We start from the raw sequence: 15,173 nt of genomic DNA, 5'->3' as shown, positions 1-15,173 counted from the left end.
TTAGATGACTTAGATGATGAGATTTGGGACTTTTGATAAGATGATATTTACATGACATTTTGGACTTGGTGTTGATGCTACACTAAGTTGAGACTCCGGGGATGTTGGGATGGCATAAATGACTTCGCCCGAAAGACAGACATGAATTTTGGGGCACCAGAGGGTAGATAATGGGTTAAACAGTAGCCCCAAAAAGGTAAGTCCAAGTCCTAACCTTTGGTACTTGTGAAGGCTACATGGAAACAGAGTCTTTCAAGTTAAGGATCTTGAGACGAGATCATTCTGAATTTGGGGAGGACCCTAAATCTAATGACTAGTGTCCTTAAAGGAGGAAGGAGGGAGAGATTTGGCTTTACACAGCTACGTTAAGATGGAGGCAGAGAATGGAGGGATGTGTGTACAAGCCAAGGAACGCCAGGGGCTGTCAGCAGCCACTAGAAGCTAGAGGAAGCAAAGAAGGATTCTCCCTTAACACCCTGGGAGGGAATGTGGCCTTGCTGATGCCTTGAGTTTGGACCTCTGGCCTCCAGAGCCGTGACAGAATAAATTTCTGTTGTTTTAAGCCACTAAGTTTGTCATAATTTGTTATGGCAGATCTAGGAAACAAATAAGTTGCATGAAGCGTCTATCAGAATTCTTTAATCTGCTTTTGTAACTTTTCTCTAAGGTGAAATTATATCAAAGTTGAAAGTTTAAATAAAATAACATCCAATAATATCTTCAGCTTGGTATGTAAATCCTTATGTAAACTGGTACCTGCCTCTTGTGCTCTCAAAATCATTTTACTCTGTCTCAAGACCATCTATATTTTACGACATCTTTTTTTTTTTTTTTTAATAGCTACTTTATTTATTTATTTATTTTTGGCTGTGTTGAGTCTTTGGTTCGTGCGAGGGCTTTCTCTAGTTGCGGCAAGTGGGGGCCACTCTTCATCGCGGTGTGGGGACCGCTCTTCATCGTGGTGCGCGGGCCTTTCACTATCGCGGCCCCTCCCGTTGCGGGGCACAGGCTCCAGATGCACAGGCTCAGTAGTTGTGGCTCACGGGCCCAGCTGCTCCGTGGCATGTGGAATCTTCCCAGACCAGGGCTCGAACCCGTGTCCCCTGCACTAGCAGGCAGACTCTCAACCACTGCGCCACCAGGGAAGCCCGACATCTTTTTAAAAGAGCTGGGCTCATATAAAAGAATCTGCCCCATGGTAGAATACTTACCACAAATAGTTAAGTAATTTAATATATGCTTTATTTGTTAAAACTTACCAGCTGTTTTTCACTCACAGGAGACGGAGGTGTGGGAGCAGCTTCTCCAGAAGCAGGACGCCAGGTCAAGAGCCTTTAAAACACCAAAATCATACCAGTCACTGAGAGTGTGAACCACGCCACATCCAACATGTTTTGAAACGAAACGAGCTGGGAAGCAAGTTCAAGGTGTTCTACAAATGATTCGGGTGTCAACAAGTCATTTAGCAAGACTATGTCTTAGTTTCCCAATCAGTAAAAACTCCACTACAATTCAATTCCAAACTTATCCCTTAGAAAAAGATGATAATTAACCGTAAAATACAATATTTACAATACTGTAATACAAAATACAATAAATTTTCCTTAGATTATTACATTTACAGTAACTAAAACAAATGCTGAGATTTTCTTTTTTTCAATTCAGAACCACTGCTTCGTTTAATCTGGATGAATAAAATCTTATTAAATCATTTCATTATGACTCCAATTTTAAATGATCAGACTAAAAGTTTGGGTATATAAAAAATTTAATTCATGTACTTATTACGGTTTTATAGGAGTCTGATTTGCAATAAACACAAATTCAAAGAACACTGAGATATTTTAAAAAGGATTTCTGTTACGAGAAATCACTAATTACTATCAAACCTTTTATGTCCATCATTCAATATACAAATATAAAGTTGTATAAAATCTTCTTACGCATGTGGAATTGTGGTTTTGAAGATGTCCAGTGTGCAGTTACAAGTTTTATCCCAGATTTCTAGGGTAAATTTTTCACCATTCAGAATAACAACATTCTCTAAGCAGTTTGTACCAGATCGTGCTAACTGCTCATTGTCTAGAAAAGAAAAGAGCAATTCACTTGTGTATTACCAGGGTCACATTTAACACTTTGTGTCACTTATCTGGTACAGACCTACCTTGCTGCACACACCAGTAGAGCTGGGCAAAAATGTCATCCAGAAGTACATCACTGAGTACTTCTAAATACTGGGTGAACACATCGCAGATCGCATAAAGCGCATGATTACATGTCGTCGTCATCCACTCCGCTTTCTACAGAGGACACAGTCATTAAATGAAGGTCGGGCCATTCATCAACTACTAGAATTTCAAAGAAATATGTTTGCATATTTAAAACGTAAGCCTGTAGGTTCCTTTCAGAGCACTTAACTCCGTGAATATGACATTCACCTCAACTTTATATCTGATCTTCTCTTCATTATCCCATAACCATCTGCATATAAAATAACTATTTTCTGCACTGTTTTATTAAAAAAAACCACCACTGCATGGTCTGGCTATTAACGCTATGACTTTTCAAACAACAGACACTAATAACAAGTTGGTCTTGCTCCAGAATATGATAGAACATGGAAGAAAAACAGAGCAAGGCAATGATAAGAATTTACCCAAGTGGGTTAGCATAGGTTTAAAATAAAATGGGTGTTAAGTAGGGGACTTCCCTGGTGGCGCAGTGGTTAAGAATACACCTGCCAGGGCTTCCCTGGTGGCGCAGTGGTTGAGAATCTGCCTGCTAATGCAGGGGACACGGGTTCAAGCCCTGGTCTGGGGGGATCCCACATGCCGCGGAGCAACTGGGCCCGTGAGCCACAACTACTGAGCCTGCATGTCTGGAGCCTGTGCCCCACAACGGGAGGGGCCGCGATAGTGAAAGGCCCACACACCACGATGAAGAGTGGCCCCCGCTTGCCGCAACTAGAGAAAGCCCTCGTGCGAAACGAAGACCCAACACAGCCAAAAATAAATAAATAAATAAATAAATAAAGTAGCTATTGATTAAAAAAACAAAAAACAAGAATCCGTCTGCCAATGCAGGGGACACAGGTTCGAGCCCTGGTCCAGGAAGATCCCACATGCTGCGGAGCAAGTAAGCCCATGCGCCACAACTACTGAGCCTGGTTCTAGAGCCCGTGAGCCACAACGACTGAGCCTGTGTTCTAGAGCCCGCGAGCCACAATTACTGAGCCCGCACATCACAACTACTGAAGCCCACGCGCCTAGAGCTGGTGCTCCACAACAAGAGAAGCCCGCACACAGCAACGAGGAGTCGTCCCCACTCGCCATAACTAGAGAAAGCCCGCGCAGCAACAAAGACCCAACACAGCCCCCCAAAAAGGGGGGGGAGTGTAAATAATTTCTTTATTTTTCTCAAATGGACTAATCTGGACTAATTTTTATACATAGTTTTGTGCCAGGGCATAAACATATGTCTACTTAGTCCACTTTATAAAATGTTTTAAGAGTCTACCTGTAGATCTAAAATAAAATTTTGCGCAGGTCAGAGAGGTCCCCAATTTTGCATTTAATACAGTATATGGGACAAAACACGAAGACCTGATGTTCTTTCCCACACTTACTGGAACACATACTGTAACTGGTCTGTAGTAAAAGACTTTGAAATAAATAGTTAAATAAACAAACGCGCATTCCTTATTCAATTCAGAATAAGAAGCCCCATGAATACTAAGGAGAGCTCTGATGTTTTACTTGTGACAACATTAAAACGAGGAAAAGACACTGGAAGTTCAACAAAAACACTGAAAACAAAACTCAATTCATTAACTCACTTCTATCCCCAAACTGCATTGTTTATAAAGACTACTACTATATTATAATGCCTTAAAGAAAAAATTTCTAGGATTTTTTTCTGTTCGCTGTGCTTAATTTGAAGTACTAAAATGTTATTAGGGAAAAAAAGAACCTTTTGCCTTCACTGTGTTAAATGAAAATCTCATGTTCTCTTACCTCTGTCTGCTGTTCTGGCAATTTCATGTTGTCAAAGATTCTGAAAACAATTCTAAATAAATCCTGCCACCAGTGTTTTTCGTAAGTGTGGCCATAAGTTTTCATTATTTCAAACATTACTGTTAAACCCCTAAAATGATAAAATGTAATTAGGAAAGCTATAATACAAAAAAGCATACCACATTAGTATCCCCCTCCTAAAATAGTTTTTATAGTTAGTGCAAAAAGTTACTGAAAGCAAAGTTTAAAACTGGTTTTAAACTAACACATGATACTGAGCTTTAAAAAATTTAGGTTGTAAAACAGGTTTCTTTAGGATGCATCCTTTTGGAAAAAACTCCAAACGCCTTGGCCTGAAAATTTTTTCTTCTACTTTTCTTCCACTCCCACCCCATCATTCCAGCATTTAAAAAATGTAAATGGAATTATAGATTGAGAAAGATCATCATTTGGGTGAATATCAATTTTGTGGCACTGTGGCCACGGAAATCAGTCTAAGAACAAATAAAATTAGATTTTGGAAAATCTTTTTCTAAGAGCTATAGGAATTTTTAGTTAACACTCTAATTGTTCACATAATATCCTCAAACGGAAGGATTTATCAAACTAATCCACTAAGACACTAGTGTGGGCAGGGTGTCTGTTTCCTGCTGTATCCCAGGCCAGAGCAGCACTTGTCACACAGAGGCACACAGTTAAGTGTTCCTTGAACAAATAAACTGCTTTAATATCCCATTCTTCTACTTTTGAATAAGTGTTAAAACTAAAACTCAAAATTGCCTTCTGATTCCTTATTACCTTCCTTGAAATAATGCCTTCATGTAAACATTAAAAAGCTTGATCTTTTCTCTATACATTAATTTCTTCTAGTAAAATATAGGTACCCTTCCACTTAGAAAAGGTTTATATTTCGAAAAGTCTGACAGTAGGCCAGAATAAAATTTCCTTTGAAACACTGCATAAGGACTGGTACGTGGTCTAGTTCATTTGCTGCTATGCTGCTACCCCCCGGGCCTCGTACATGCCTGATACATAGTAGGCTCTCAACAAGTAGTTGTTCAATAGACGTGTAAAATAACATTACGGTAGTTCAGTCCTACGGCAAGTTCACAACAGTTTATTTGATCTGTAAGATACCTAATGTGTAAAATCAGAAGTAAAGGAACTACAGTAAAGGGATTCCTGTGGAAGAAACACACTTTGTCTTCCCCAGGAGAACCGTGTCAGAGTTCCACGTCTCCCCTACAGTGGACAAGGCTCCCTCTTCCTCCCACTCCAAGGAAACCGGATGCTAACCCCCGGGCTGGGGTGAGTGGACGTGAAGACCCTGTCCCTTCCAGGCCCCCAAAGCAAGCGCAGAGCTATGGAGGTTTCCAAGGCTTTTTACTATTGAACAGGTTTTGATGAATACTTAAGTTGCTGGTGTAGGGAAAAACAATGTGTAGGGCTCCAGGTTAATTATTCAACCCTAAATCTACAGAATTTTGAGGGACTCAAATGAGAATGCATTTGAAAGTACTTTGTAATTAGTGTGTTATACAAATCATAGTGCTGCATTTTTAAATGTAATCTAAATAACTGCCTTTACAAATCCTGGAATGAGGTAAGAAAATCAAAGCCATCACTGAACAAAGTTTACTCTTATTTTCCCTCTTTTCTACCAACCAGAACATCCCTTTTCTCTCCTCTTTAACAACTAAACCCATCCATAATCTGCACATAGGATATGGTGAGAAGCAAGGTAGCGTGGTCCCAGACAAGGACAGGCGGAGAGGCTAAGAGAGCAGGTAGGTCCACGTCAAACAGACTTCTACAAATAAACAAGGGCAGGGAGGGGGGGTGCTGAGTTTCCATGACTCATCAGTTATGACATGTTCGTTGCTCTACTGAAGTGGCTGGACATTTGAAAGCTGTATATCTAAAAAATTTAGAGTTGTATCAACTGGGGGTCATCTTGAATTTTATCAAGTTTCCTAACAGGTCCACTGACAAAAATTCCTCGATGCCTTAATGCGAAATATAATGTCATATGTGCTTGTGATTACTAAATTCTATAACAAGTTTCCAAGGTGTGAGTCACATTTTGGATTATTTTCTATTTCACAAAATTTGTCATAACAAATAGCACTATAAAAGTGAAACATTTCTTAGGCTATAAAACAAACTTAACCTTGGCTGGTGATAGGTGTGGTTCTGGCATAAGGGGCAGAAGGAGAGATTCATTCTTTCATTATATTCTATCATGGATTTGTTACAAGTCTATACTACCTTTCTGATGCACTGTTGACAGACATTAGGATACACAAGTTGCTCATTTCAATTTGGCCGTCAAAAATACAGGGTGAGAAAAACAATACTATGGGATTGATGTGAACTCTAACAAATTCATAACAACTTCTTATAACTGTAAGAAGTGTGCACTGAGTACTTGTCTGGTTACATTATACCCATAATGGTTTCTTTACAAATGGACTGGATATTCATATAGATCTTTTATTGAGAATATACTTTTGAAAGAGTTCTTTTTGAACAGGCCTATATTATTCAAAACTATGTTACTGGCCAGTCTTCAAAAAGAAATGGTTCTTCACCTAAAATCCACCAAAGACATGCATTTAGAAGTTCTTTTATCATTCATCAGAAAATAAATTTTGGTGCTAACTTCAATTTCTGATTGGAAACAAATGTATGAAAAGACAGAATGTGTAAATTAACATAGAACCTAAAACTCAAAGTAGGCCATAATCAAATTTTAAGGAAAAGTAATTTATTTCCATTTTTTATTGTTACTCTACTTAACATATTTTAAAATCTGCCTATCGAATGACTACTATATTTGATAAAATTGAACTTGCGTTCACAAGTTGATTTGATTAAAGTAAGAATAAGCCTCTCAAAATCTTAATTACAAGTACTGGCTGTTACCTGGTTCTTACATCTAACTTGCATCTGTTGATGACACAGGACAACTCGAAGAGAACTGGGAACCATCCCCTCACCCACACCCTGTCTTCAGGTGCCACATTCATGTCGTCGCTTGTGTATTCCTTGAAAGCCTTCAAGAAGAAACGTAGGTTTATTAAAGGCAAAACATAATACCTATACATTAAGCATATTATTTCTCCAAAAATTTTTTTAACACTTTACTAATCAAAAGTGAGCAATTTGATAACTTAAAAAAAGATGGAGATTACAGCTGCCTATAGAGCACTGGACTAGAACCAAAAGTTGCTTTCAGCTTCAACTCCATCACCAGCTTCCTGCATTATTCAGGTTTCCATTTTTATCATTTAAATGGTTATTACATCCTGCAGCCATGCCACCACACTGGGGAGGTGTGAAGATCGAATGAGTAGATGTACGTAAGAAGAACTAGGTACCCCATAGGTCCATGTCAGTACGTAGTAAAAGTCTATGAAGCATCACTGCTCCTTATGATAGTTACACAGACAGATTCAGATATGCAAGTCAAAGTTGGCAGCCAGGTTGCCAATTCAACCTTTTACTTCAGTGCTTAAGCCTACACTCATCCACAGTCAACTTTAGTATATTAAGGTAATGGCTAAAAACACAGGCTTGGGTTCAAATCCTAGGTCTCCTTTACTATCCCCCGCACGCAGAGGCACATTTTTAACTTCTTTGTGCCTCAGATTCCTTATCTACATGGGGCTATAACACACAACCTATCCCATAAAGCTGTTATGGAATATTAAACAAGTTAATACACGTGAAACACTCAGAAAAATACCTGACATCTTCAACAAATGTAACCATAACTCAGATAATTTTGAAAAATAAATACTTCATATCCCCTCAATTCCCAAATAAACTTGGATCTCTGACTGGAAATAAATGCTCAGTAACATTCTGTTTACTAAATGATGCTATACCTGAGGTCTATCAGACACATATTTTGCACAATGGCGAATAAGTCGAATTGCTTCCATACTTGTGTCTGGGAAAGCTGCATTGCATGCAAATTCAGACAAACATTTCACCGCATCCTGGAAAGAATCAATGGTTGCTGGAAAGTGTTTTTCAAACACAAGGGCTATACGGGAGAAAAACACATAAATATAATTATCAATTTTCAGCTTTTCTTAATTATACCTCAAATACACCAACCTCTAGATGTAATGGATACTTCTTAAAGATTAAGGGTTTTAATGTCCAACAGACATCGGTTCCAACGTCTGTCCTGACCAGTTACTTGACTGCCTTGAGTAGTAGAAACAGGGAAACAGGCCTGTGTTTTGTTTACACTATAAACCCAGCACTTAATAGAGTGACTGGTACACAGTAGATACAAAATCAACGGATGTTGAGTGAATATTCAAAATTACATTTAATCTCTCTGTATCTGAGTTTCTTAATCTATAAAATGGCGATAATAATATGCACAGGATAGTGGTAAGCACTAAATAAAATGTAAGTAAAGCGCTTAGCACTGTACTTAATTTATTTAATTCAAGCAAGCACTCAATAAATGACAGCTATGATGATGTCATCATTCTTGATGTTGATGATGACGACATCATTATCTTCTAGAGGGGCTTAATTAAGATCCTTAGTATTTTATTCTTCTTTAAAGTCAAAGGAGGCTGTGTAGTGCAGTGGTGAAAAACAAATGCTGTGCTTTAAGACTCTCTGGCTTTGCATCTCAACTCCATCACTCACTAGTTTTGTGCCTTTAGACAAATTACTTAACCTCACTGGGTCTGAGTTTCCTTATCTATTAAAAAAAAAAAGAGAGAATAATAAAGATATTTATCTCATACAGTTACTGTGAAGATTGAAGAAAATGCATGCAAAGTGCTTATAGTGCTTGCCATATAGTAAACATTCGATAAATGTTAACTACAATATTATAATAATGATAACACTGTCATTATTTACTCTGCTTCTGTAGGCAAAACTTGGAAAACTTAAAGCCCACGACAAGCCCATAATCTTATACTTGAATTATCTTCTGAACACATTAAAGTTTTGTTTTCTTTAACTTGAACAGAGCTTAGAGAATACTCACTGACAATATGCCCCGTTGTTTGGAATGCAAGTTCAACTATGCTTTCATCTTGATCGGATGCTGCTAGATGAAATACAGAGAAAATGTTCTTCCATCCAGACCGAATGTTAGCAGCTTGAGAATTAACCATTTGTGCTATACACCGTACAACCATATCTCGAATTGTTGGAGACCTAAAATATTAATACAATTGCTTGGATAAAACTCATCAGGTTTTTTTCCTTTTCTTTGGTTTTTCCCCCTACTGTGGAAAATAAGGTATTTTTCTGATATTAAGCAATTCAACAAATATAATACCTGTTCCGTTTCATTATATGTTCAAAAGGTCTTAAGAAATCCTTCTGGAATCTGAAATTAGCAAGCTCCCCTTTCTCTAAGAACTTCATTGACAATTGCCTCAAGGAGTCTACTGCAAAAATAGCTACATCTTCATTAGGATTACAGCCAACCTGTAATGGCAACAGAAATATAGGGTGCTAATATCAGCAGTGAAACTTGCTAATTCTTTATTTTTTATTTTAGAAAAAATATATAATTAATAGCATAGATAGGTAAATTCAAAGATTCTCCATAAAGGCACTAAGTGTGCTAACAATTTTTCTCAACAAGAAGAACATATTTTAACTAAATTCTTAAAACCTAGAGCAATTATTTCTAAAAGAAAAAACAGGACTCAAAAGGTTTTCTAAATCTAATTACAAAAATGTAATAAAAAACTGCTTGGAAAGGAAAAAGGTCTCAATTAGATCATGATAAGGAAATTTTAAACAACAAAAAATTACAAATTAAGCAAAGCCTATAATTACTCAAATACCTTATTAAAATGATCTCCAATAACTTCCCAAATTCGAGACCACTGCAATCTTATTCTTCCCATGTTGTAATATGATATTTCCACTATTTTTTGTAGACTAAACATTCTTGGATGTGTAGTGGAAAGTAATTCATCCATAGACACAGCACAGAGCCAACGGACAAAATCCACTATAATATAAATAGATCAACATTTTTAAAACTTAACTTTGAAGTGTTTTAAGCCAAAAAATCAGTTTTTAAGTGGAGTAAATGTACATACTTACCAATAGCATTTCCATCTAGCCTTGTGGACCCTGTAAATATTCTAAAGAAAAAAACATAATTCAAAAACTTGTAATGTCTCACTTCTGATACATCAATTCAACAGTAAGTGGCCTGGGGTACGAGCTAACTTTTATCTGTTTTAAGGGAACCAAAAATCAGGTAATCAAATGAATATTTTTTATCATGTATGTTAGTAACAAGTATAGCTTGGATGTTCCTCCCTCCCTCCTTTGTACCGAATGATATATTAGAGTACAAATACATTGTTGTAATTTTATTAGTAAATTTATTAACACTAGGAAAGGTATCTTATGAGAGTCTTAGAATAAGAAAAATGTTAAGTTGTAAAACTAATAACTGGCATACACAAAACAAGATTTTTTAATTTTCCTGAGTATTTACTCACATTAAACATGTTTTAAAATGAAAATTTCTACTTTATTTTTACAAGCAATGTGCTTTGATTAAAAAACTCATTTATGTTAAATTACAAATGATTAATAGAACCTTGCAAATAGTCTCCAACAGTTTAACCAACAAGTGGCTAACCCGCTTTCCTTACAGAATTCAAATGGTTAGAGCTAAGCTATGCTGTCCAGCTTTGCCCTGCCTTCTTCACTGAGCTCTTTTACTGTGTTTCAAAGTTTCATAAAAGATTTCAGCATAAACATATTAGTCCTCTTATTTTAAAGTCTGAATTTTTATCCATGTTCTGAGTTTGTAACCAAGGGTTCGATGTGACTTCCAGGATGAACTGATATTCCGTAATTTAAAATGTACATCATAGTATTTGTACGATAAAAAGGAAACCTCAAAGGCAGGAGCAGGTCAAATATCAAACTTAGAAGTAACAGTCGTCATAGTAACAGTAATAGCTACCAACAATCACAAGGTGGATACTATCCTAAGTGCTTTATATATATCCACTCACATAATAATCACAAACACCATGAGGTGTGTATATACTATTATATTCCCAATTTTATCAACATAGAAACTGAGGCACAAAGATATTTAATAACTTTCTGAAAGTCACAGAACCAGTAAGCGTTAGAGACAAGATTCAAACCAGGACAGGCAGACTCCAGAGTCCACCCTCTCAACCATTTTGCTATACTGCTTCACACTTACCTGAGCAAAACATAATTTAAACATTTAAAATACATTCTAGTTTTTTCCTACTACCACTATCTAAAAATTCTGGGTATATCATGATGTTTCAACCTCAGTGTCCTTGAAGGTCTATGCATCCTGGCAATGAGTAACAAAAACAAGATAGGAAAAATGGCTTAAAAACTGACAATGCAATAACTCAGAATCTGATCTCCTGCTAAAGGGGTATCTTGAGATTTCCTATATTGCTCTTATCAGTAGAACAAAACAACAATTCAAAAATCTAACTGAAAACACAATCTGGGAGAAAAAGTAAGAGTAATGGGGCCCCACTGAATCCACTGGTTAGACTGGATCCAGAAATTTAAAATATACAAAGCCTACAAACCTCTCACATGAACAAAAATGAGATTCGCTAGACTATGCATTATGAATGTCATTAAGCTGTTTCTCAAACTAGAGGTATTCTCATGGAAGGCAATGGCTATAAAAACCATACCACAAAGAAGGTCAAAACTAAACAGTACAGGGGAAACAACAGGAAAAGGAACAAAAGAAACGAGAAAGCTTTTTTTCTTTTTTTTAACTGCGAAGGAAGCAAATGACAAAGTATATAGGAGTAAAGAACAGAAGCAGAGGTGGCGATTATATGCAACTCCAGGGGAAAGCAGCAATGAATCCTCTAAATGTGGTGAGATGGTGAAGAACAAAGGCACCAAGAACAGAGAAGATCATCAGCAAACAGGTTCTGTAGACTCAGGAGACAATGGAACGTAGGTGGAGCGTGCATCCTGGGAAAGGGCATTTAAATTCCCACTCACTTTGGTAGCCTCTGAGGGGTCACTCTATTTCTAGTAACGCTCCACTAAAGATAAGCCATATGGTGGAGCACAGCAGTCTGTGGAGGCATTTAAAGTTAAACCTTAATATACTAAGGCAGGAGAACAGAGCTGTGTTTCACAGAGTCATCTATGAAATGGATTCTACATGCCATGCATGAAAAGCAGAGAACAGAAGCATGAGAATCTTGTGTGTTAATATTAAAAGACATTCCCTGAAAAGTACGAGTAGGAAAAAAAAATTGATAGATTACTGAATTCATTCACATTATGATAGCAATTAACAATGCAAAAAAAAAAAAAAGATAAAACTTGCAGATTGTGGATCAAATAAACTTTTAGCTGTATGCAACATACAGGCAGACTAAATTACTGTGTATTTAAAGTTTTCATAGTGAAAATATCAGAGGTAGCATTTACTGCTTAGACCCAAATGAAAGATGTTTACGAGCAAACACAGTTGGGGAGGAGCTGTCCGTATTTTCTGACGGGTGACAGACTATCCAAAGCGTGGGATGGGCCAGTATAAAGCTAGATCTGGTGTGCTTAGAAAACAGTAATAAAAATAGAAACTACGGTACTAAGTAACTGGCTTTTAACTTTCAGGGGTAAATCATTCCTGGACAAAATCCACCCCTGCAAGGTTTAGTAATACTTATGAAGTATCTGGTTTAACAATGCCTAGCAAATGTTTCCCTAGCAAATCCTAGAGGATCAGGTACTCCAGATTAAAGTGCCCTATATTCTCCTAAATTCTAATAGTACAGGATTCCAAATACAAAAGTGAAGATAATCAGAAAATTTTACCATTTTAAAGCTTCTGATGGAACCACTTATATTTCTCCATTGGTTAAGAAACAGAAGCTACATATAATTAAGCAAAGAAAAATTATTTTATTTTCCATATTTAGCTCCTATACTTGTCACAACAGATTATCCAGAACAATAGGCCTAAGGACAGAAAAATGACTTTTTTTGCTGGACAAGTACAGAACTTTCCAGGATGATGCCTGACAATATTCTCACCACTGTCTTGAATACCAGGGATATCTCACTGAATTAGCTTATAGACTAGAATCAGAATATTACAAATAAAAATAAACTCAGATACTCAGAAAGGAATTCAGAAGAAATTTAACAAGGAAGTGATATGTACCACATAAGAATAAAATAATCTTATAACAAATCAAAGAGGTAACTTTTAATGCTTTCACTATAAAGTAAAATTTAAATACTGAGGTCTTGTATAAAATTGGACATTGAATTTATGTTGTGGAAGTATCTGGTGATGATGAGTTTGAGACAATGAAGTACTAACAGAATTTGTGCCAAGACTCCTCTGAAACAGCACACATTCTTAAAATGGAGAGGCATATCATTTGTTCAAATGAGTGACATGTCTCCCTGTGACAAACACTGCATAGCTGGATAAATCAGAACTGGCTTTGGTCATATAAAATATATTATGGAAACAGACTGTTGCCTGTATAGATTCTCATAATGACAGTGAAGATGATTTTCTGGATGGCTAGAAAACCATTTGAAAGATATCTATCCTAGCAGTAGAAGGGCAGATATTACACTGCTCTGGAGCTGTACATGCAGGCAGAAAGGCAGAGAAGTTGAACACACTCAGAGGTATGCTGCCTGAGTGTATATCTCGGTGCCACTCCTCCAAATTCTCTACTAATCAAAGGGTTATGGTAATAATCAAGACAAGATTAGCCGGGTTGTGAGAATGAGCAAATTATCTAATTCCCCTCGTCTCAGTTTCCTCATTTGTAAATTGAGGACAATAATAATACTTATCTCATAGGTTGCTGAAAGGATAAAATGAAGTTAACACATGGAAAGCACTTCGTGTTTTTTCTGTTTGTTTTAAAGTGAATCAGTTCTACATATACATATATCCAACTCTTTATTAGATCCCCTTCCCAGAAAGCACCTTGAAAAGTGCCAAGCAGCACATGTTAAGCCTTTGAGTTATAATAGTAGGTATAAGATGATACACAATCTTTTTTCAACCTTCACAAGAGAAAGGCAAATTACCTCCTTCCCTTAAAAAAAAAAAAAAGGAAAGCAAGTGGACATTGGACATGAAGAATTCTTTTCAAGGAAAAAGTTCCAGGGAGTATTGCCAGGGCCAGTAGCAAATGAACACTCTAGTTCTGTCTATACTTAGAGCAAAAAGTTTTTATCTAAAGCAAAGTAAAATAATGCATCAGCATGAGTCTCTAAGCACCAAAAAAAATTATAGTACATATTGTATTTTTGAAAGTTTCCATCAGAAGTGTTAAAAAAAAATTTAAACATCAGTGTTGTAAAATGTTAAGTTTCAATTATTTGGGCATCCATCTGGAAAAAGCTCGTCTTCAAAAAAAAAAAAAACAACACACTAGATATTGTTTTACACACTGGGAATTTTTAAAATCTAGAATAAACTAAATATTCTATAGTAAAATAAACCATAGTATAGATTTTCTTTTAGAAAACAAACTAAAAATGAGGAATATCTGGTAATGTATATAATATACAAATTCTGAAATCCTATTCAAAGAAGTTTATAATGAGAATTGCCAGCAAACCCCTTCCTTTCACCCATAATGCAATCCTATATCATACACTCAAAAAGACAAATTATACTCTATTTTCAAATAGGGATAAAAAGGGGAGTACATTTTCTATAAAGGAAATTTTAAAAAAATAAAGGAAAAAAAGAACCGTGTTTTTTCTCATCAAGGTTACAATTTCCCTAATGCCCACTAATGTCTATCACTTAAATTTTCATACTGTTTATCTCCTTCCTATATTCTATGATTTGAAAGCAAAATTATAGGTACTTCATCATTTAAATCACAGCATATCACAATACAGTCTTATATTACTTAAGAGAAGATGTCCTGGCAATAACGTTTCTCTTTTAACTAACGAGCGGATACACCTAAGTGCTACAGGATTACAACAGTGTCCCTCTGAGAAGGGAGTAAAGCAAGCGCCTTACCTATCTACGGCGACGACGACACTCTGCGAACTGGTCTCTCCAATGGATTCCTGAATACTTGCTATCTGTTTCCAGTCCACATTTCCTCCCACTGCCACACA

General features: G+C 36.6%; 1 protein-coding gene across 2 annotated transcripts in view; it reads right to left on the bottom strand.

Moving 5' to 3' along the window:
- The window catches only part of ARFGEF1 (ADP ribosylation factor guanine nucleotide exchange factor 1), a 146,295-nt gene that overhangs the window by 14,695 nt on the left and 116,427 nt on the right, over positions 1-15,173 (bottom strand). For both annotated transcript variants that reach the window (XM_057531943.1, XM_057531941.1), the window contains exons 23-33: positions 15,073-15,163; positions 10,119-10,159; positions 9,854-10,023; positions 9,337-9,488; positions 9,040-9,212; positions 7,904-8,064; positions 6,939-7,069; positions 4,014-4,143; positions 2,165-2,300; positions 1,944-2,082; positions 1,260-1,332 (exon numbers count right to left, since the gene is read on the bottom strand). In XM_057531943.1, coding sequence (XP_057387926.1) covers positions 1,260-1,332; positions 1,944-2,082; positions 2,165-2,300; positions 4,014-4,143; positions 6,939-7,069; positions 7,904-8,064; positions 9,040-9,212; positions 9,337-9,488; positions 9,854-10,023; positions 10,119-10,159; positions 15,073-15,163 — 1,397 coding nt within the window. The remainder of the gene's footprint in view (positions 1-1,259; positions 1,333-1,943; positions 2,083-2,164; positions 2,301-4,013; positions 4,144-6,938; positions 7,070-7,903; positions 8,065-9,039; positions 9,213-9,336; positions 9,489-9,853; positions 10,024-10,118; positions 10,160-15,072; positions 15,164-15,173) is intronic.

Source organism: Balaenoptera acutorostrata, chromosome 17 (genome assembly GCF_949987535.1).
Source record: "Balaenoptera acutorostrata chromosome 17, mBalAcu1.1, whole genome shotgun sequence".
NCBI classification, from domain to species: Eukaryota; Metazoa; Chordata; class Mammalia; order Artiodactyla; family Balaenopteridae; genus Balaenoptera; species Balaenoptera acutorostrata.
This window is presented reverse-complemented; position numbering and strand designations above follow the sequence as displayed.